Source organism: Miscanthus floridulus, chromosome 5, assembly GCF_019320115.1.
Source record: "Miscanthus floridulus cultivar M001 chromosome 5, ASM1932011v1, whole genome shotgun sequence".
Taxonomy (NCBI): Eukaryota; Viridiplantae; Streptophyta; class Magnoliopsida; order Poales; family Poaceae; genus Miscanthus; species Miscanthus floridulus.
Genome location: NC_089584.1, coordinates 729,659 through 752,556, shown reverse-complemented (window position 1 = coordinate 752,556; position 22,898 = coordinate 729,659). Strand labels below are relative to the sequence as shown.

At 47.2% G+C, this 22,898-nt stretch overlaps 1 protein-coding gene and 1 non-coding gene across 2 annotated transcripts; both read right to left on the bottom strand.

Annotated features, from left to right (window-relative positions):
• Positions 1–7,884: 7,884 nt before the first annotated feature.
• Positions 7,885–8,268, bottom strand: LOC136451235 (uncharacterized). Its single transcript, XM_066451959.1, has one exon. The coding sequence runs from the start codon at positions 8,266–8,268 to the stop codon at positions 7,885–7,887; it is 384 nt and encodes a 127-aa protein (XP_066308056.1).
• A 14,205-nt stretch (positions 8,269–22,473) lies between these two features.
• TRNAI-UAU (transfer RNA isoleucine (anticodon UAU)) lies at positions 22,474–22,547 on the bottom strand. The gene has a single exon. It is a non-coding gene; the product is annotated as a tRNA-Ile (tRNA).
• Positions 22,548–22,898: the final 351 nt, after the last annotated feature.

The window sequence follows — 22,898 nt, the reverse complement described above, 5'->3', positions numbered from 1 at the left end:
ATAACAACAGCTATCAGGAGAGTATCCGTATGGCACCATTTGAAGCTTTATATGGACAGAAGTGTAGGACACCACTAAACTGGGTTGAAGTAGGAGACCATGGGTACTTCAGGCCTAATTTCATAAAGGAGGCTCGAGAGAAAGTAAATATAATTCGTGAACACTTGAAGTCAGCTCAGAGTCGACAGAAGGCTTACGCAGACAAACGAAGAAGGCCTTTAGAATTTGCAGTTGGAGATTTTGTGTATCTCAAGGTATCTCCTATGAGAGGAGTACATCGGTTTGGTGTCCATGACAAGTTAGCCCCTCGGTATGTGGGTCCATACAAGGTGTTGCAGCAGTGTGGTCCTATTGCTTATCGTCTCCATCTCCCTGAAATTCTCTCGGCAGTTCACAATGTATTTTACGTCTCGCAACTGAAGAAATGCCTATGAGTTCCTGAAGAATCTGTGGAAATAGAAGGACTTCCGCTCCAACCTGATCTGTCCTATGTGGAACATCCTATAAAAATCTTGGATGAGAAGGAGAGAGTGACTAGGAATAGGGTGATAAAGTTTTACAAGGTACTATGGCAAAACCATTCAGAGGACGAGGCCACCTGGGAGCAAGAGAACTACTTAACAATGCATTACCCCCATCTCCTCTCTGGGCCAGATAGTTAGTTTTGCGCAAAATGTACTCCATACCTTTTCTCACACTAGGCACATGAAATCTCGGGTCGAGATTTTGTTTTAGGGGGGTAGATTTGTAACACCCTGGTGTTACATTGTAACGTTTTGCTGAAATAATTCGTACGCATCTGATTTATGTGCATTGGTGTATGATAGGCTTTATAATCCATGTTGGGCTTGGAAACATTTTTATGAAACGTACAGAACAAGGTTATGTTTCGTGTCACATAACGCGGTTATTAACTGAATCAAAATTTTGTTAACACAAAATGTTATAAACGTTTTGGGAATGATGATAAAAAGTTACGGTCGATGACATGGATGGCTAGTGCGTACGTCCTGGGGGTCGGGTTTGGGGTTTCGACGCGAAACCTTTCTAAACGACGCCCTCCGCGGTGGTTTTTGAAGTGGTCGACGAAGCCACCTTTGGCATTAGTTGTGGAACAATTGTCTTAAGGAGTAGCGAAATGTCGCAACTATGGGTGATGGCTCGGTGTACCCCTTGTCGCATCGAGCAATTGGCTTAGCGTTTGGGACATGACGTACGCAATTTCTAGCTGCTTTAAAAATCGTGCACACCACCTGGCTGGGCGCTGGGCGTGGTCACCACCACGGTCGGTTTGCCAACGCGCTGTGTCACGTAGGCCTGAGCCACTGCCGCGCTCGGCTGTGCTGACGACGCTGTTCACTCGCACGCCCCGCGCGTCTCGACCCTCTGCCTTGCTGCTGCCCGCCTACGCGCTTAGCCTCGCTGCTGCTCGCCTCGCCAACCAACGCGTGGCGCCCGAACCGTGGCCGTGCTCTGCCCGCGCCTTGCTCTACGCCACCGTGGCCGTGTCACCACCGGGTCTCGCGTTCGCGTCACCAGCAGCTACGTGGTACCACGCCTGGACTCCCTTGGCTGCTTGTGCGCTGGTCTACAGCCTGCTTCGCCATCTCCTCGATGTCGCATTGCGGTGTCTGTGGGTGGGTACTACCCACAGACGAGCCATGCCGCGTTTCATCGGTTGCTACTACGGCCGTGCGAGCGGCTGTCGGGAGCACACCCTAAGGTTCCCCATGGCCAGGCAGGTCAGTACCGAGCGTTGACGTTGCTGGTGAGCCATACCATGACGGGACCTCCTCTGTATACGTTGTCTCCTTGCCGTCGCGACCTTTTCTTCCAATTCGCCATAGTGGGTGCACCGCTTTCCTATTGGCTTTGCTTGCAGCTCCATTAGACAGCCGGTCGTCTAGCCTACCCCACCGCGCTGCCATTCTTGACTCACTGTGCTTCAATTTTGGACTACCGTGCCACCGGGTCCATAAGGCTGTGCCGACGCCCTCCAGCGGCGAGCCAGTCCTGCAGTGCACCTCGTGGCGATTCAGTGCACCCATAGACTCGCCATGTCCTCCTGAGCACCCCGCACACCTCAGTCCTAGCATCGCAGCAGGCCAGCCCCACCGCCACGGTAGTGCCCCCGTCGGTCATCACCGCACCACCGCGAGCTCACGTGGCCAGCTTTGCTCAGACCGCCTCCAACCTAACCATCAACGCAGGGGTGTCGGTGAGTGCTCCCTGGTGCTCGCTAGCTCATGCGCTGGTCTCGCCTTCGATGTTGCTCACGGGAACGTGCTCGCTCTTGCAAGTCAGGAGCCATCGCCGGGGAGGGAGGTTGTGCCTGCATCTCTGCTCGTCGTGTCGCCTCCAGTAGCTTCTACATGCTATCCAGGTACCCATCGACCCCTTAGGTAGGCTGTAGGGGTTCAGGTGAGGCCGGCGTGGTCGCCCGGTGCCGTGCCGTCACGTCGATGCGCGCCCTGGGGGGGGCTAGGGACCTCCTCGCGGTGAAGAAGAGGAAGTGGGAGGGTGCTGGTGTAAAACGGTAGAGTAGAGAAACAGTACCGTAGAGCTCGTAGTAAATGCTGACTTCGTCAGGGGTGTTCGTGCAATTTTTACTGCACGAGCAGGCTTTCCCCTTCGCGGGCCGTTGGCCATCTGGGCCGCGCGCCTGGCTGCTGTCGCGCGCGGGCGGGATGGCGAGTTGGGTCGGGCTGCGCGTCGTGGGCCGGCCAGGGAGGTTTCGTTTTCTCCATTTCATGGTATTAGAAATTGTTTATCTATTTAGGTTATGAACTGAACTTCAATAATTAGTAGTAAATTGCATGATTGTCCAAAAATAGCGAAACAAAGTTTGTTAGGTTCACAAAAATATCGACTACCTATTAGTACACTTGGTTCCCCATTAGTGGTTAGGATGGTAGGCCCATAAAGCTTGAAGTAGAGGGCTTAGCGGTATATCGATCTTTAAGTGCAAGATTTGTTGTGGTAAACCGACAATAACTTTAGCTTTGAAATCGTTACCGTAGGTTCCTTAGGCATTTATATACTTGCTATACTGATGATAATCATAGAACGAGTCGTTGGAGGACGTAGTTGTTATCCTTGCTTTATCATAAACTGACATTAGGAGTATGAATATCCGTAGACATTGTAAGAATATAGGACATGGTCATACTTGTTAGTAGTACTGGTATATAACTTAGACTTTAGTAGGAAGACCTCGCTTAGTAATGTAATAGAGGTACTTTTGCATTGAGAATTTTTGTTGCCATAGTGTAATCATTGCATCGTCATTTCATGTAGATCACGAACAGGTAGACTTCGTACCCGTCGGTGATCCGGAGTACGACGAGGTGATCGAGGAGTATGAGGAGGAGCTTTTCACGCAGGAAGGAGACCAGGAGCCTGTTGGTACTGACTTTGCTGACTCAGCACCTGCCCAAGGCAAGCCCCGGTGCATAACCCCTATTTTTAAATGATCACTGAATATATTTATATGATATGCATTTACGTTACAGGCATTTTATGGAAACTATATGCATAGATATATCCACCATGAGTCCTACTAGTGCAGGTCGAGTAGCTGCTATGCTCAGGATGTCGGTAGCATGAGTAACCTGCCGTTACTCGCAAATAGGTGATTACACTATGATATCATGATGAAATAATGGAAAGGAAAAATGGTGACCGGACAGGGATGTGGATTTGGTACTGGTGGGTTAGTCCTGCTTGTGCTTGGGGTACAAGCGGGGCGTGTGTCTTCGGGGCACCCAGCTGGGCACATTGATTCGCGAATCACCGGGTTATCCGGTATGGCTTGTCTGCGGTTTAGCACCGTAGTAAGAACTGGAAGTGGAAAAGGAGAAGAAACAGTATCGATTGCTCAACTCTTGCTTGAAAATAGCATAGGTGCTTATATAGATTGACTAGATAAAAACTTAATACGGCTGATAAGGATAATATATCAATAAGGACTCACTATTAGTGCTGCTTTTGGCTAAAAGAAAACCAGCAACCATAAAGCCTAGCATATTCCTTGGAGTCGGGAAAGTATTTCCCACTATCAGATAAGTCTTGCGAGTACATTGTGTACTCAGGGTTTATTTACCCCTATTGCAGGTAATGCTTAAGGAGTACCTTGTGTGGAGGATTCTTCTGGTGGGCTCAGACGAAATCCTCATTACCTTATCGCTAGATGTTATCTTTTAATATTCCGCTGTTTATCATTCCAAACTCTGTATTTGGTATTGTAATAACGTACTTTTCAGAAACTCTAATGTATGAGATGGACTTGTGTTGTAACTCATTTTCATTATTGGATCCTTGGGGAAAAATGTGGATCTTTCGGGCTCTCCCTCTGGGTGTGTCCGACAGATACCACTCGTGGTAGTGGCTTTCGGGGTGCTTAGTGTCTGGTGGAAGACGAGCGCCTCCATAAGTACGCTATTTCGGGTGGTTCTGCCACACGCTGGGGCGTAGGTTTCTTGCAGTCTGACCAGTTTTACTCAGCGTTTGTTTCCACAACCCTTGTTTCTAGGTCTCAATGTGAGAGGGTCGGACATAGAGAATGTCTACCAGATAGATATGCTCTTATTAACCCCTAAGTGAGGCCCGACCCCTTACCGTTGCCGGGGTCGGGTGTCACTAAAGATTGGGGAGTCGATAGCAAAACTGATAAGAGAAAGTGTGCGTATATTAAGGGTAAAAGCGACGTAGCTACTTGATATTCTAGGCATTGACAAAGACTTCGCCATCAATGGTCTTGAGCTTGTAGGTACCTGGTTGGAGCACCTCCACAATGACGTATGGTCCCTCCTATGGTGGAGACAGCTTGTGGCGGTTCTTGCTACTCTAGACAAGGCAGAGTACTAGGTCCCCGACGTTGAAGGCCTGACCCCGCACTCAACGGCTGTGGTACCGGCGTAACGCTTGCTGGTACCTACCTGAGTGGAGGAGGGCAACATCATGCGCTTCATCTAGCTGGTCCATGGCATCCTTGAGGGACGTCTCGGCTCCCTGTTCATCGTACGCCCTAACCCTTGGTGCTCCATAGTCGAGGTTGGTCGGGAGGATAGCCTCGGAACCGTAGACCATGAAGAATGGCATGTAGTCGGTGGCCCAGCTGGGGGTCATCCTCAGGCTCTAGAGCACCGTGGGAAGTTCCACAACCCATCATCCACCAAACTTGTTCAATAGGTTGAAGATCCTAGGCTTGAGGCCTTGTAGGACCATGTCGTTCGTGCGCTTGACCTGCCCGTTCGTGTGGGGGTGCGCCATGGTGGCTCAATCGATGCAGATCTAGTTTTCATCACAGAATCGGAGCAACTTCTTTCTGGTGAACTGCATGCCATTATCCGTGATAACGGAGTTCAGGACTCTAAAGCGATGGACGATGTCAAGGAAGAACAACACGGCTTGCTCAAACTTGATCGCGGAGATCGATCGAGCCTCTACCCACTTTGTAAACTTGTCTATAGTGACAAGCAAGTGCGTATAGCCCCCAGGCACCATCTTGAGAGGTCCGACAAGATCGAGCCCCTAGACCGTGAACGGCCATGTGATGGGGATCATCTGGAGTGCTTGGGCCGGCAGGTGGGTCTACCGAGCATAGTATTGACACCCTTTGTAGGTGTGCACAATATGTTCAACATTGGCTACCACGGTTGACTAGTAGAAGCATTGTCGAAACGCGTTTCCAACCAGGGTTCTAGGCGTGGCATGGTGACCACAGACCCCACCATGGATATCACTCATCAACTGCTTCCCTTGTTTGATGGGGAAGCAGCGTTGCAGGACCCCGGTGTGGCTTTGCTTGTAGAGCTCGCCATCAATAATGGCAAAGGACTTGGCATGACATGAGAGCCGCCGAGCCTCCGTTTTGTCCATCGGTAGCACCTTGCATAGGAGGTAGTTGAGGTAAGGCATCCTCTAGTCAGCCAGAGGGTTGGGCTCTATTGTTGGATCCTTGTCAAGCTCTATGACTTTAGGGTCAGATGGAGCCAATGGCTGGTTAGCCCCTAAGCCTAGGGCAAGCAGCCCATCACCAGCTTGTTTCAGCTCCTCATAGCAGACCAAGGGTTTGTACTGATCGCTGGCGATGATGCCTATCGACATCGGCTCTCGGCCGGACACCACTTTTGCCAGCGTGTCAGCTGCCTCATTGAGACGCCTCGGGATGTGATTAAGCTTGAGACCATCCAACTTGTCCTCTAGCTGGAGGACTTCTTGGTAATACACAACCATCTTGGCATTATCACAGCTTGATTCCTTCATCACTTGGTCGATGACCAGCTTAGAGTCGCCCCGGACGTTAAGCCGTTGGATACCCAACTCAATGGTGATGCGCAGGCCGTTGATGAGCACCTCATATTTGGCCACATTGTTGGACGAGGGGAAATAGATGCGAACCATGTATCTCATGCGTACCCCAAGGGGCAAAACAAAGACTAGCCCCACACCAGTGCCTTTCTTCATCAGTGATCCATCAAAGTACATCATCTAGTACTCCTAGTCGATGACTGCTAGCGGCATTTGGACCTTGGTCCACTCTACAATGAAATGCCTTGACCCATTAGCTCGAATGCCCACTTTAAGATTCTTCCCATGGCATCCCTGTTTTGGATGACCTCACCGAGAGGGAAGGACATTAGGACCGTCACTGGATGTGACTCGAAGTAGTGACACAACTTCCTTTTGGTGATGAGGATAGCGTACATGAGCTTCTGGATTTGGGGGTAGCGGGTCTTGGAATTGGACAAGACCTTGCTTATGTAGTATATGGGGCACTGCACTTTGAGGGCATGTCCCTCTTCCTCTTGCTCTACCACCAGGACGGTGCTAACCACTTGCGTGGTCATTGCGATGTAGAGCAGAAGCGGTTCCCCATCGGTCGGGGGGACCAGGATTGGGGCCTTCGTCAGAAGCTGCTTGACCGTGTCAAGTACCTTCTAGGCCTTGGACATCCATTCAAAATGGTCATCCTTCTTTAGGAGCCAATAGAGGGGGTGACCTCATTCGTCGAGGCATGAGATAAAGCGGCTGAGCGTGGTGAGGCACCCTATAACTCACTTTACCCCCCTTTATGTTCTGAATCAGGCCCATCCTCATGATGTCCAAGATCTTCTCTGGGTTGGCTTCGATGCCATGCTCAAAAATGATAAAACCTAATAGCATACCCCTTGGGACCCCAAAAACACACTTCTTGGGATTGAGCTTGATGCCGTTTGCTTGGAGTTTCATGAAGGTCTGTTCTAGGTCAGCTATGACCTAGTCAGCCCATTTGGATTTGACCACAATGTCATCCATGTAGGCCTCAACGGTTCACCCGATGATGTCCCTAAAACACTTGAGCATGCAATGCTGGTACATAGCCCCCATGTTTTTCAGACCTAACAACATTATGACATAGCAGAATGATCTAAATGGGGTGATGAAAGATGTCATGAGCTGGTTGGACTCTTTCATCGCGATTTGATGGTACCCATAGTACGAATCAAGGAAGCAAAGGGTTTCACACCCTGAGTTTGAGTCGACTACTTGGTCTATGCGTGGCAAAGAAAATGGATCCTTTGGACATGCTTTGTTGATACCCGTATAGTCAACACATATTCTCCATTTCCCACTCCTTTTTTGTACAAGAATGGGATTGGCTAACCACTCAGGGTGGTATACTTCCTTGATGAACCTAGCCACAAAAAGCATCGCAATCTCCTTGCTGATCACCCTGCATTTCTCCTCATCAAAGCAACACAGGCGCTACTTCACCCGCTTAGAGCTTGGCCTGATCTTCAAGCCATACTCGGTGACTTCTCTTAGAATGTCTAGCATGTCCACGGGTTTTCACGCAAAGATGTCTCTATTGGCACAGAGGAAGTCAATGAGCGTGCTTTCCTATTTAGAGGAAAGCATGGTGCCAATGCGCAGCACTTTGCCCTTGGAGCCGCTGGGGTCTATGAGGACCTCCTTGGAGCCCTCTATAGGTTCAACTAACTCGAGTGACCACTTGGGGTCAGGTGCTTCTATGGCGATGTCCTTTCTGATGGCCGCGAGCTCTTTGGAGGTGACAATTACCATGGCGTGCTCGTAGCACTCATCCTCGCACTCATAGGCGTGCTGGAAGGAGTTACCAATGGTGATGACCCCGCATGGACTCGACATCTTTAGTTTTTGATAGGTGTAGTTGGAGATGGCCATGAACTTCACGTAGCATGGATGTCCCAGGATGGCATGGTAGGTTCCATGGAACCTGACCACCTTGAAGGTAAGGAGCTCCATCCTATAATTGGATGGATCCCCGAAGGTTGGCCAAACATGCGCTCAATCGATGCCCATGGCATTGAGCGTTTTAGCATACATGATGTTGAGGTTGTTGCCTCCATCCATCAGTACCTTGGTGAGCTGCTTCATGCCGATGATCGGGTTGACCATGAGCAAATATCATCCCGGCTATGGGATGCTTTCTGGGTGGTTGGTCCGATCAAAGGTTATGGCGGACACCGACCATTAGAGGAAGGAAGGCATGGCTGGTTTGTCCGTATAGACCTCATGACGTGCAAGCTTCTACTGGCACTTGGAGTCATAGGCCGCCGACCCTCCAAAGATCATGAGGCAGCCATCTAGTGTCGAAAAGCCACCATCCTTCCCCTTGGCATCGTCTGTGGCTAGCTTGGGGTCCGCCCTATGCTCCCTCTTATTGAGGTTGTGGAAGGCATGGTCTTCGAACAAGAACCACTTCATAAGGTCATGGTCCTTATATAGATGCTTGACAGGGAAGGCATGGTTTGGGCATGGCCCTTCGAGTAGCTTCTTGAAGTTTTTTAGGGTACCCTCGGTGGGCTTTTGACCCCCCTTGCCATCGATAGTGGCCACGAGTGAGCCCTCACGGCGTTGCTTGTTCTTCTTCTTACTAGTATTGTTAGATGCGCCTTCATCGGCATCCTCGCCCTGCTTTGCCTTGCCCTTGAGGCGGTTGAAGATCGCTCCGACCGCCTCCTCACCCGAGGCATGGCTGGTGGCGATGTCAAGGAGCTCCTTGGTTGTTCAAGTGCCCTTATGTCCTAGCTTATGGACCAGGAACTCATAGGTGGTCCTAGATAGGAAAGCTCCTATGATGTCGACATCGGCGATGTTGGGTAGCTCATTGGACTGCTGGGAGAAGCACCGAATGTACCCACAAAGGGTTTCTCTAGTCTTCTATCGGCAGTTTTTGAGATCCCATGGGTTCCTAGGATGTGTGTTTATGCCCTGGAAGTTTTCCATGAATATCTCTTTTAGGTCTGCCCAACTTTGGATTCTGTTGGGCAGAAGGTGTTCCAACCATGTTCACGCTGAATCATCCAGGAACAATGGAAGGTTGCGGATAATGAAATCATCATTATCTACTCCATAGGCTTGGCAAGCAAACCGATAATCCTTGAGCCACTGTCCAAGGTTCGTTTCTCCAGAGTATTTTAGAATGTTGGTTGATGGTTGGTACCGTGGTGGGAAGACGATGTTGAGGATGTGTCGGTCCAAGGCCTGAGGACCCAGCAAGTTGGGGCTCGGGCTTCAGTCCTTGCCACTATCGTAGCATTCGCCACGACAAGGGTGGTATCCGTGGCTAGCCCCTCCCTTGCATCACTATGGGCATGCCTATGGGCATCAAGGATGTCATGTGTATCATAGTGGCGGTCGAGGTGCTCATGCACTAGGACCACGATGTGTGGCCTACTTCCTTAAGGCGCCTGGTGGACTGACACGTCCTTATTGGGTCGTTCTGAGGGCGTGCGCTGGTTGGCGTCGAGCTCGCATCATTGGGACAATGAGCTCTTGGCCTGCTATGCCACCGCACGCTCGAGTAGCATGTGAATCTCATGATGGGCCTAATGATCCTCTAGCGTCATGGGCCCTAGAAGCCCCTAGAGCAAGGCTATCGTAGCAGCGATGTTCTGGCTCGCCCAGGTGAAGTGTGGGAGGGCTTCATCATCATAGATGATCCTCTGGTTCACATTGTGGGCCATGGTGCGCACATGCCCACCATCTCTATGGTGCTCGATCTCTCACTCGAGCTCTGCTTATTCCTACTCAAGCTAGAGTCATGCTTCCTTGAGCTCTTGGTGCCGGGCATTCAGCTGCTCTACCCACAGGCGAGGTGGGGCCCTACATCCCTCTTGACCTCATCATCAAAGTTGTTTGTTGGGGTAGCCTCTCCCTCATGGATGCTTTCGACATGTCCCTCGAGGGTACCTACCATGAAACATTCATGAGCGGAATGATGGCTCCCCCTGCTGGAGTCAGAGCTGAAGGGCGACTTTGATTCTCCTACGAGGAGGTCATGGAAAGATTCTGTGACATATTCAGTCATCCCCACAAACTCATCGTTCGTGGGGGATGGAGGAGTGTGTTGCACCACAAGGTGGCCAACGGTCTCTGCAGCATTGCAGAGACCAGACGGGAGTGCTGTCAGGGCGCTCTAGATGAGGTATTCTAGAGAGAGCGGCTCTCCTCTAGCAAGGTGCGCCATGACATTGGTGAACAAGAAGGTGAGGTGGCATAGGTCCTCCTAGGACTGTCGGGGTCCTAGGAAGGCACTGAGCTGGTGCTCTAACCTCCTATAGTCAAAGCCAAGGAGTTGGTCGCTCTGGAGGCATGAGCCTCTAGTGCATGAAGCTACAACTCCTCAAGCGCTTTGGCGATCACATCGAGGCTGGCGGAGTGGAGAGGTTGGCATCGGTGGGAGCCTGTGCCAACTCTCCCTCTGTTGTGACAATGAAGTCTAGGTCCCCAAAGCACACGTGCGCCCCTAGGACCCAGCTAACACTATGACTGGCCATCCAAGACCTAAAGTGGACATCGAGATGCGCAAAAGGCCCCTACCTAGCGTGCCAACTATCGGTGTTTCGAGTTACCACCGATGAGTAAATTTCTAATATTGCGTGTCTGGCTCGGATGGTGTGCTTAGAGGACATGAGGTTTATACTGGTTCGGGAAAAAAGTCCCTACATACAGTTTGTTGCTACTGCTCATGTTACTAGCACTGCAAGTTTGTAGTAGGGGGTACAAACGGGCGAGAGAGGGAAAGGATCCCAAGTCTCTAGTGGAAAGAGTGAACAGGTGCTGAGAGCTCGATTGTAGCTCAGCCATGTGTTCGTGTCGTGTTCTAGTGTGTTTATCTCGTGTTCTGATCGGTTCGGGGTGATTGGATTGGTCCTTGATGGGTCGATCCCCTCCATGGGATGCTCTGCTTTCCCTTTTATAGGCCAAGGGAAAGCATGGGTTACAGCAGAGGAAAAGAGAAAAATGATAGAGAGAGAAGTCTTTTAGGATCATCGGGTCCTTCTTATCCTTCATGTGGGTCCCATCGACCCTGTAGATGTCAATAGGGATAGCTCCACATAGCAGCCCTATCCATTACTAGCACCATACGTAGGCATCATCTGTCAGTCATGGCATTCCATTCCATCACAGCAGACGTCGTGGTGAGCTGACGCGCCTGTCAGCGTTCGTTCAGTGGTTAGGCAGAATAGCACCGGTATGCCCAACACAGTTCTTGATGTGAATCCTCAGGTATGGTCCATCATGGCCACATGTTACATCAGGGCATGCTAGTCTCTTCCTTGATGTTAGAGTTTTGACCCAGGCCCATACGTTTGGACCTGGAGTGGTTGGCGGTGGTATGGGTCCCCGTCGGGCGAGGTGGAGCACAAACCCAAGGGTCGTGCGAGGTGGAGCCCACCCCCAGAGGTTGAGCGAGGCGGAGCACAAACCCTAGGGTCGGTCGAGGTGGAGCCCGTGGCCTTTGGGTCAGGCGAGGTGGAGCCCGTCCCTAGAGGTCGGGCGAGGTAGAGCACAAACCCAAGGGTCGAGCGAGGCAGAGCCTGCGGCCTTGGGGTTGGGTGGAGCTGTAGTCGTGCTCTTGATTGCTCAGATGAATCAATGTTGATGGTCATTAGCTCCTCTTCGGGTACCCTAGTATTGGTCCCTGACATACCTCAGCTCATCGTCGTACCTTTCATGGGCTAGTCGGCCACATTGGAGAAAGGTAGGAACCTTGAGGCAACCATTATACGAGATAGATGTGGAGGTTCATCCTTAATATCCATGTGGGTACAATTGTACACCTATGCAGAGTTCTTTTCGAAGACTGAAAGCCTTGTTTGGTTTTGACTAATTGATTAAACCATTGTGGATTAACCTTCTCTCTAAGTGTTGTGATTGAAGTAAGGATGGTTCACACCAAGGTGGATCTAGATGACACTCATGGTGATGGAGATGGTGATGATGCTCCAACTTGGAAAAGAAGGGGAAAACAAAATGGGCTTAAGGCAAAGGTATAAAACCTAAGGCCATTTTGTTTTGCCCATCAAGACACAATAGTGTGCATGATCGGGTTCAGAATAGATAACCGTACTATAAAGAGGGGAAATTTTTAATTGCAATGGTTATCTACTGCCACTAAGTGTGAGTCTCATTTGCATATACATTGCACTTAGTGACGTACGTGGTGAGATGCATAAAAAACCTAGAAAATATGGTTGAGTAATGATAACTTTAGTGCCAAAGTGTTTTGGTACTCTTGGGAAAAGTTAGCACTTGAAAAGGGTGAATTTGGAGAAGAAAAGAGGGTTGCGTCTGGAATTTCTCGCTCAGCTATGCTGATTTTTTAGGCAGACCCCCACTGGTTGTTGCACTTATTTAACTAGAAAATCATTGCACCCAAGCTGGAATTTCCAGTGCGGGAGTCCTCCCACACCAACGGTCAAAAGCGCATTTGCCTGGAAATTTTTCTGGCCCGAGGTGGAATTTCTAGTTGAGCTCAGATCTACTTCGCCCCATTGGTCATGTGCGTGGGCTGAGGGGATTGAGGGGTGGAAAAGCCCCCTTTCTTCCCATCTCTTGCTCATTCTTCTTCCCCACTTGCTCATTTTAAACCCTTAAGGAAGAACAAGCTCTCTCCTCTCTCAACTCTCTCACTCCCAAGGATTTATGCTCCATTCTAGTGAGAGATCGAGTTCTAGTGTTGATTTTGAGAGCTTTAAGAGCATCTCCTCCCTCTCCTCTCCTTCTACAACCTTGGTGCTCATTCATGAGAGGTTAGGGAAACCCTAATGTGTGCATTTGAGATCATACTTGGTTGCACTAGGTGATTCTTGTGATTGTGGATTACTTATTACTCTTGGTGATTATCGTCACCTAGATGGTTGGTGATTTGTTGATTGGTGAGGGGATTTGGTGATTGTGTCTGCCCCCAATCAAGGATATATTTGTGAGGGGTTCTTGGGCTTATTCCTCGGCGAAGTGCCAAAAGCCACTTGTCGGGGAGCAATACTTGGGTACCCGAAGAGGAGGAGCTAATGACCATCAACATTGATTCATCCGAGCAGTCAAGAGTGTGACTATAGCTCCACCCAACCCTAAGGCCATAGGCTTAGCCTCGCTCAACCCTTGGGTTTGTGCTTCGCCTCGCCCGACCTCTAGGGGTGGGCTCCGCCTTGCCCTACCCGAAGGCTGCAGGCTCCGCCTCGCCCGACACTGGGGTTTGTGCTCTGCCTCGCTCGACCTCTAGGGGTGGGCTCTACCTCACCTGACCCTTAGATTTGTGCTCCGCCTCACCTGACCCCAAGGCCACGGGCTTTGCCTCGCCCGATGGGGACCCATACCACCGCCAACCACTCCAGGTCCAAACATATGGGCCTGGGTCAAAATTTTGAGCTCATTTGGAGAAAGTTGATTTATTTCATAATTATTAATTAGTTATTAATTAATAAAAACAAATAGTAAACCCTAATGACTTAGGTTTTGTTTGAATTTTTGGATTGGGTGATGACCTTGGGTCCTTAGCATATAATGATCCTTGGTGCTTAAAGTAAGTGTTTGAGTTTATGAAAAGGTTTAGTTAGTTGTAGGTTTGCAACTATACCACGAAGGAAAGTTGTATTCAAGTTATTAACTTTTTCATCTATCATCAAGCATCATGGTTTATATCGTGCATCATATTAAACATGGCATTGTTACTACGTGTAGTGAACGAAAGTGAGAACATGGTAGTTAACCAAGTTGTTGAGGAAGTTAATCCACCTATTGAGGTCGGGTTTGATCTATGTGGAACATCCCCGGAACTTGACTTTTTCGACAATCAAGGCAAGCCCTAGATGCATTTAAACCTACCTTGTGTTTTACAAATTTATATCGCTTTTGCTTTCAAATACTGCATTAAGTGATTAGGAGTTGAGTGGAAACCTAATTGGTGCATTACCAACCTTGTTTTTCCATATCAACCTTGTTACCCGTTTCAATCTGAGAATGCTTAATTATGCTTAGCCATGCTTAGAACGATAAAAGCCGGGTGATTACCGGTCACCTGTGAGATATAAATGGTTTCTTGGATACGACTGGTTATTTATGTTGTCATGAGATATGAGCATGTGGAGTAATAAATCTAGACCGGGCGGACTCGGTGTATGAGAGCCACAAGACATGGATGTCTTGTGAGCGGGTTCTTTCCGCCTGTGTCGATTAAGAACCGTCCGTTGTTGAATTGCTTGAGCTAAGACTTTGTAGTACTGGCCACATGCTCCGGTAAGCCTTAACTCGGCTATTCTATTATGAGAATGGCTACTCACGCACTAGGAGTGGAGAGATGGCGGGAGTAGCATGTACCCATGTGGCAATGGGCTAGATTGGTGGAGTACTATGCTCTCGGGTGGCGCGGACCCATTCTTGTTTTAGAGGATCTGAGGGTGGGTTGGTATATGTAGGTCGGGGACCTGCATATGTTGTATGGTTGAGAATCCCCAGCTGGGTTATAATCAGTTTGAATCATCGTTGCTCCTCGGTTATGGAGACTCAACTCACTATTCATCATCATAGTTAATAAATGAAACTTGAGGAAGATTTGAGAAAGGGTTCGATATGAAGTTCATGATCTCAATACGGATCATGGCAAATTCATATCTGATCATGATGAGGGTTCTATGTTGAAAGAAAAAATCTTTTTAAAGAGCTTTTATGCAAAAGAACCTTGTTTATTGCTAAAGCCTTACCTTGAATCCCTGAGCCTGCATTCCTGAGTCTTATCAGTTTTTATTTTGGTTAAGTCTTGTTGAGTACTTTTGTACTCAGGGTTCGTTAACCCTTGTTGCAGGTGAGACTCATGAGCAGGTCTGCTTTGGACCAGTGCTACATGACTGTTGTTCAAATCGATGATGACAAGTAAATATGTGGTCCTTGGACAGGGCACTTTCTTTGTGTGTTATGTTTATGTTACTAATGCCACTCCCCTACGATGGTTTGTAATAATAATCATACTTAGTTTGTAAGGTTTGAAACAACTATTTTGTAAACTAAGTTACTGTAAGACTTCCACTATTTTACTCAAATGTATATTAATGAATAAACTATTGTAATACTGTAATGACTCTATAATGGATCCTGCTTGGAAAATCGTGGATGATTCAGGGTTCTCCTGAGGACACCCGATAGTCTTCTTAAGTTAACGGGAACATATGCATAGTCGTTAGAGGTCATTGGATAGTGATAGGTGCATGTGGGCCCTATAATTTAGGGGGTTCTACCACAGCGGCACCCATGTCCTCCCACAAAGGCTCCATCACCTCCTTGATGCATTGCATGATCTTGGAGTTGGGGAGCGTTCCCTTAGCGAGCGCGGTTCCAGTCGAATGATGCCTCGAGCGCCATCAGCGTATAGCGGGAGTGCGCGCGTCATCAACGGCACCACCCTCCTCGCGTGGTAAGCCCTGATGACTCCTAACCCCTTTAGGTCATTCTCCTTCAGGATGTGGATGGCGGCGATGTGGTCTTGGATCTTCTTCTTGTCCTTCTCTAGGATGCCCCACTTCCTCCACTACTCTAGGGCCTCTTCAATCAGGCGCCCGATGAACTCTAGTAGAGGGGCGGCGACGTCATTCTTGAGGTAGAACCACTATGAGTGCCACCCCTTGTTGGACATCGAGAGCCTTATGGACGGGTACTCAGTCGACCCGATTAGTTCCGAAGTTGGATGCCGACGCACCCCTACCGTCCACCTAGATCTCCGCGCCTACCATGACCTATCACCATGACTCATCATAGGGCATGCGCATGCAACCTATGGTTGTCCCCTCAGAAAACTCACTGGACATTTCACCTCCCCGAGCGGGCCATGACCCATCATAGGTAAGAGGGATATGAAGCTGAAAACTGCTCATACGGCCCGTCTAAGCCTAGGAGTTCGAAGGTTGTCCCACCGAGGGGTTCGATAACTGCTTCGGGCACTTTTAGAGTGTGGGGTGGAAAGGGATGGCTCGCTAGTGGCCAATAACTAGGTGCATGAGGGATATGGGTGTCCCGGCCCATGTTCGAGCCTCGGACTGGATACGATCCATAGTTTTTCCTTGAAGAAAGGCAGAGAGCCCTCGGGACCGATCAGTACGGACCTAAGAACTATATGGATTGACCATTGAGAATCTAGAGAAGGTCACCAGCTGACCCAAGCTAGACCCCCATGAACGGGATGCCAGGGCCCCACTCGGACTAGCCCGTTAACAACTCACCGAGCACCATGGCTCGTCCATAGAGGAAAATCATAGCATGGCTTGGCTGCTCCATTTTATCAAAAAATGCTTAAGGGAAGATGATCACGAAGACAAGTCGACCCTTGACCAGACCCCTACTACATGTAGGGGCTTGAGGAAAGTTGGACTCGTAAGGAGACCGAACACATGGTCGTAGAACGACAGACCCCCATAGGGGTCAAAATCAAGAAAGACTTTTTCTGACCCACCAAATCTCATGGCTATACCCTCAAGAGGCCCGATCATGATGAAAGGGAATCACCATCCCTAGGACACACCAGTGGGCGACAAGAAAAGGCCAAGGACCTCAGAGTCCTCCCATTCAGAAAAGCCTCCAAAGGTGTATTCTACTCCTCTACAAGCTCAGGGGGCTACTGTCGAGGACCAATACTAGGGTACCCAAAGAGAAGGAGCTAATGACCATCAACATTGATTCATCCGAGCAGTCATGAGTGCGACTATAGCTCCACATGACCCCAAGGCCACAGGCTCCACCTCGCCCGACCCTTGGGTTTGTGCTATGCCTCGCCTGACCTCTAGGGGGTGGGCTCTGCCTCGCCTGACCCCGAGGCCATGGGCTCTGCCTTGCTTGACCTTGGGGTTTGTGCTCCGCCTCACCCGACGTCTAGGGGGCAGGCTTTGCCTCTCCTGACCCTGAGGCCACTGGACTCCACCTCGCCCAACCTCGAGGTCATGGGCTCTGCCTCACCTGACCCTTGGGTTTGTGCTCGGCCTCGCTCGACCCCTAAGGCCATGGGCTCTGCCTCACCTGATGGGGACCCATACCACCACCAACCACCCTAGGTCCAAACGTATGGGCCTGGGTCAAAACTCTAACACCAAGGAAGAGACCGACATGCCCCGATGTAACCCATGGCCATGACGGGCCATACTGAGGATTCACATCAAGAACAGCGTCGGGCGTACTGGTGTTGTTCTACCTAACCCCCGTACGAACGCTGACAGGCACATCAGCTCACGACGACGTTCGCTGTGACAGAATGGAATGCCATGACCGGTAGACGATGCCTATGCATGGTGCCAATAACAGACACGGCCATGACATGGAGCTATCCCTATTAACATCTATAGGGTCAGCGGGACCCGCATGAAGGATAAGAAGGACCCAGCAATCCTAAAGGACTTCTTCTCTCTCTCTCATTGTTCTCTTTTCCTTTGTTGTAACCCATGCTTTCCCTTGACCTATAAAAGGGAAGGCAGGACGTCCCATGGAGGGGATCAAACCATAAAGGACCGATCGAATCACCCTGAACCTATCAGAACATGAGATAAACACACAAGAACATGACACGAACACACGGCTGAGCAACTGATCGAGCTCTCAGCACCCGTTCACTCTTTCCACCAGAGACTTGGGATCCTTTTCCTCTCTCACCCATTTGTATCCCCTACTACAAACTTACAGTGCTAGTAACATGAGCAGCAGCAATGAACTAGACGTAGGGACTTTCTACCCGAACCTAGTATAAACCTCATGTCCTCTAAGCACACCATCCGAGCCAAACGCGTAATATTAGAAATTTACTCAGTTGGTGGTAACTCGAAACACCAATACCACTCTAGTAAATTGCTCATGTCATTGAGTTACCTCACTTGTGGGTAGGTTCTTGCGGTGTCCATTTGTTGGGCTAGGTTTGTGAAATACTTATTAGCCACCGAACCACCAAGTGTTGGTCGACACAATGGGGACTAGCGTGCTGGCAAACACGTGAACATCGGGAGAAAAATCTTGTGTCTATTGTGATTGGAATTCTCCCGGTGATTCACTTGGTATTCATATTGTGATTGGTTCATCTCTCTTCTCACACGGCGGTATAATCACCCTACTCACTCTCTTGTATTTACATTGATATATAGTTGTGTAGCAAGTTCTTTATTGTAGCTAGTTTGAGAGCTTGCTTGTTAGTTGAGTAGCTCATTTAGTGAAGCTCTTTAGTGTAGCATGTTTGAGAGCTTTTAGTGAGTAGTGACTTAGCCATTGATTGATCTAGAGACATTAATTAACTAGAATTGTTGAGATAGGTGGCTTGCAACCCTTTATAGAGCTAGAACAAAAAGCTTCGCTTTCTAATTGACTAATTAGCTGCTCTAGTGGTTTTGTAGAAATTTTATTAGGCTATTCGCCCCCTCTAGCCATTTAGGACCTTTCAAAGACATAAATATCATTAGATGATATCTCTATTGTTCTTACTTCTAGTTTCAGAGTAGTGAGTGTAAGTTATAACTTGTACTTGAGTTGTTCATATGCTTACATGTTTACTTAATTACTTCACTTAATGAGTAGCAACTTGAGCATAGCATATCATGTTCTATTCTAACCAGTGTTTTAAATAGTGTGCTATAGCGGATCTATAGCAGCTCGGGATATTACCGCTACAACACAGTTGTAGTAAATAGCGTGATACAACGACGATATAGCGGCTGAACAGACCTCTCCACTAAATGTTATAGCCTGCTATTTAAAACACTGACTCTAACCTACACTATGATTTTCGTAATCTTACAAATGCCCATTAATTACCTCTCTATGTTGCATCCACCAAATACTTATGTTGGAATAAGTCAGTTGTTTACATGTGCCGAAGATTTGGTGATCACTTAAGTCAAATTTGAGTGAAGTCAATGGCTTAGTAGAATAGGTATGGGTGTCCCCCAGAAGCTGCAGTTACTTTGATGAAGCGAATGTAACGAGGGCATGACCATAGATATTGGGATACGTATTAGACAAATCGATAGATACCCTCATAATTTATTTCTTTATTGCAAACTGTAAATTTTCTTAATGATTGCCAAGTACAATTCTTGTGATATATGATTCTTGATGGTTGGTTTTATGGCATGTAACTCTATGACTTGATCATGCGGTTTAGCTGCTAGTGGAGATCATGGTTGGGGACTCCAGCGACCCTCTTGCAACCCTCAAGTTAGTACTACACTGATCAAGAGGACAAAGCACATGATACTAGCTGGAAGGCCGAGGTGAAGTCCTCACACACATGATCCTGACAGCGTGAAGGAGAAATGAGAGGATTGAGGAAAGACCGAGGTCGCCCCTTTTAAATTTAGGAGAAAATTATTAAAAATGATTGGAGATAAACAACAAATTCTCTCCTTACTCTTTTTTATGAGTTTGAAGTAATCATAGATTTGACAAGCAATTTATTAGGAACTCTTGCAGATGATCTAAGGGACCATTTGATTGAATCATGCTGGTCATCTAGTTGCACTAATGCAACTTTTGCAAATAACTCATTTCACTTTATGAACTTGTCCCCCGCTAATGCTCTTCCAAAACTTAAATTGATAGGTGTATAGTTGAGGGCATGAGCAACATAAATATGCCTTTTTTCTTGCAATATGATATAGGGAAGGATGTTGCTCTTTAGGAGTCAAGTTTTCTAACCACTTATCCTTTCAGAACCTAATTTATTTGAGTGCCATTATGGAGATTAAAACTGAACAAATCCAAGAATCAGTCCTTAACCTTCATAAAGCATGATCAAAAGTGAGAATCTCCTGGCTTCCAACAAACTTCACCAATGATTTTGTCTTTAAGGTACTTCTTTCTGAAGCTCTTGGCAACTCTGTCTTTCTTTATTAACTTATATAACCACTTACCGAGGAGCAAGAAATTATGCAATTCAAGGTTTTAAACTCCCAAGCCACCTTGCTCCTTTGGCAATCATAAAACGCGCTACTTCTTCAATCTATAATTTTTCTTATGGTTGTTCCCTTGCTAGAAAAAACATGATCTATAAAATTCTAGTTTCTTGAGAATAGCTTGTGTTACTTTTAAAGAAGACATGCATCATACACATGCATGGCAAGGTTGTTCAAAACTACTTTTTTTTAGAAATCGTGTTCAAAACAACATTAACCAATAGTAATCAACCACCATAAGAAAGCAAGCAGTTTTCGTAGCTTACGACTACTTAGTTTTTAGTTCGAAAATGTTCTTCAACAAATGTCCAATATTTGTTATCAAGTTTTTCTATGACTCTTAGGAATAGCGAAGTACTTAAAAGGAAATTGGCCTATTCCACTTCAAGGGGAGGCCGCCGACGACTCCATTTAGCGCTGCAGTGAATGACTGAATCTTGCGTCTGTTCAATTAAATTGGACAGCCTTGGTTCAGGCATCTTCTAGAAGGTGATCTGCAAATCTGAAAGGGGACTTCCTTGAGCTTGTGACACTGTTGCGCTACGCAAAGAATTTCTACATAAAATGACCGCCAAAAGAAAAACATACCATGAAGAGCTTACATCTTAATTATATATGTCTGGATCGGGCTTAAGCTCAGTACAAAGCGTCCATATCCACATATTTTCTCAAAATTTACTCCAAATTACCATTGCATTATTAAACTTGCAGAAGGTAATAACACCATTTACACTGTGACATGCCATTCATGATAGGTGGTATTTCAAAATCAACTAAAAACCTTCAAGCCCAAGTGAAAAAATGCACGTATCTCTTTAAATCCACTTGCTTTAATATGATGGTGGTTCATACTACATCTACTAATTGTTTATGACTTGTTAATTATGGCTCATAGCTCTAATTGCTACCGTATTTTCATTACTTACAAGTTAACAATATCATTTTTGTTCCAGAACACAGTAAGCTATTGTTGAGAAGGTAAGGGGAAAAGTGATAAGTAATTTTTTATGTCAAAACCAAATGCTAGTTCTTCTCTCATTTTTTTCGTTTGTCAATCAATGCAACTTACGCTTCGTGTCGCTGATACAAAGTGTTCTGCATGACCCTCGATGGCAATGGCTTTTCTCTAACACCTCGCCGAAGGGCGGAGGGAGTGGGGTCCATCTTTTTCAATAAGCTTTCTAGTAGATCGACTCATTAGGGTTAGGGTCTCTCCATGCCAAGTTTCTTGGTTTTGAGATTTATCTCCTGCTCCTCTCCGCCGACGGGTGAGGGAGTAGGATGGAATCGTTTTTTCCATGACAGCTCTGTTGAAGATGAGTGTGACAACCACGGCGTCGGCAACTTCATCGGCATGATGATATGTAGACTTTTCTTTCTAGACAACGACATCAAGGCGGAGATGATGTCACCACTATAGAATAATTTTCTTCAGTCTCTTCTCCTTTTTATTGTGGTTAGGATCTAGCCACAATGAAGCACTAGGGAGAATAAGTTTCAGATCAGTCTTCCTCATTCTTCGGTGGCAGAAAGAAGAAGGAAGACACAAGAAAGAAGAAGTTTCTAAACTCCACCTGCAGGAATGTTGGCCGTCGTTTGTTGGGCATCTGTTCTTAGGCTTTTGCCGAGTGTTTGCCTGTGCGGTCATCCATACGAAGCGTCATACGGGTTTGGATTTGAGATCTAGAGCTATTCACAGCGTGGATACAATTTAGATGAAAATCAGTTTCTGGATATATGTAATGTAGTCCAGAGTGCTTGTAACGTGGTGATGTACCCAGCTATAATCTAATACTATTCTTCTTTCGTCTCAATTTTGGGTTTTTTTTTGCAAAAAGAACAAACTTGAGTAAAATATAGGAGTAAAAAGGGTAAAAAAAAAGACCAATGTGCATTTCTCTATTTTTTCTTTAATATTTTTTTTGGCAAAAGGAACAAACTCGAGTGAAATACAGAAGGAGTATAAAGGGTAAAAGATGATCACTGTGCAAAAAGAGCAAAAGACCCTACCCGAGAAAGGGTTAAAAAAAAAGAGACCAATGTGCATTTCTCTGTTTTTTCTTTAATATTTTCTTTTGGCAAAAGGAACAAACTTGAGTGAAATACAGAAGGAGTATAAAGGATAAAAGATTATCACTGTGCAAAAAGAAGAAAAGAATCTGGTTTAAAAAATGGACTGTGCAAAAAGAACAAAAGAATGTGCCTGAGAAAAATATAGGAGAGGTAAAAAGTAAAAAAGGTTCAAAATTGGTCCTGGCGGGGCTTGAACCCGCGACCTTCGGCTCATAAGACCAACGCTCTGACCAACTGAGCTACAGGACCCGCTCACACAAATTTCTTTTAAAAGTTACATATAGTAATATAACAGAATGATCCAGCTGAGAGGTTCATAGACCTAGGACTGCAGTGAAGAAACTAGTAAAGGATGTTCTCATAGTGATGCAAAGTAGGTTTTCAATGAATTCACAAAATAATCCTAATATTATGATATGAGTTACTCGCAAAAAAAATAAGCCCATATTTTTGGATTCGCGGACAACCCCCTTGCACCTCTACCTCCTCAGACCTATCAACTTCATAGTTTCAAAATTACATGTTGTCTTGATCTTTCTTTGTCTCGGACCCCATAAACGTGTTATTTTAATACTCAGATGTGGGCGATAAATTTGAGGG

Coding starts and splice junctions, on each gene's coding strand:
- LOC136451235 (XM_066451959.1), bottom strand. CDS start 8,268: ATGGAGCTCCTTACCTTCAAGGTGGTCAGGTTCCATGGAACCTACCAT.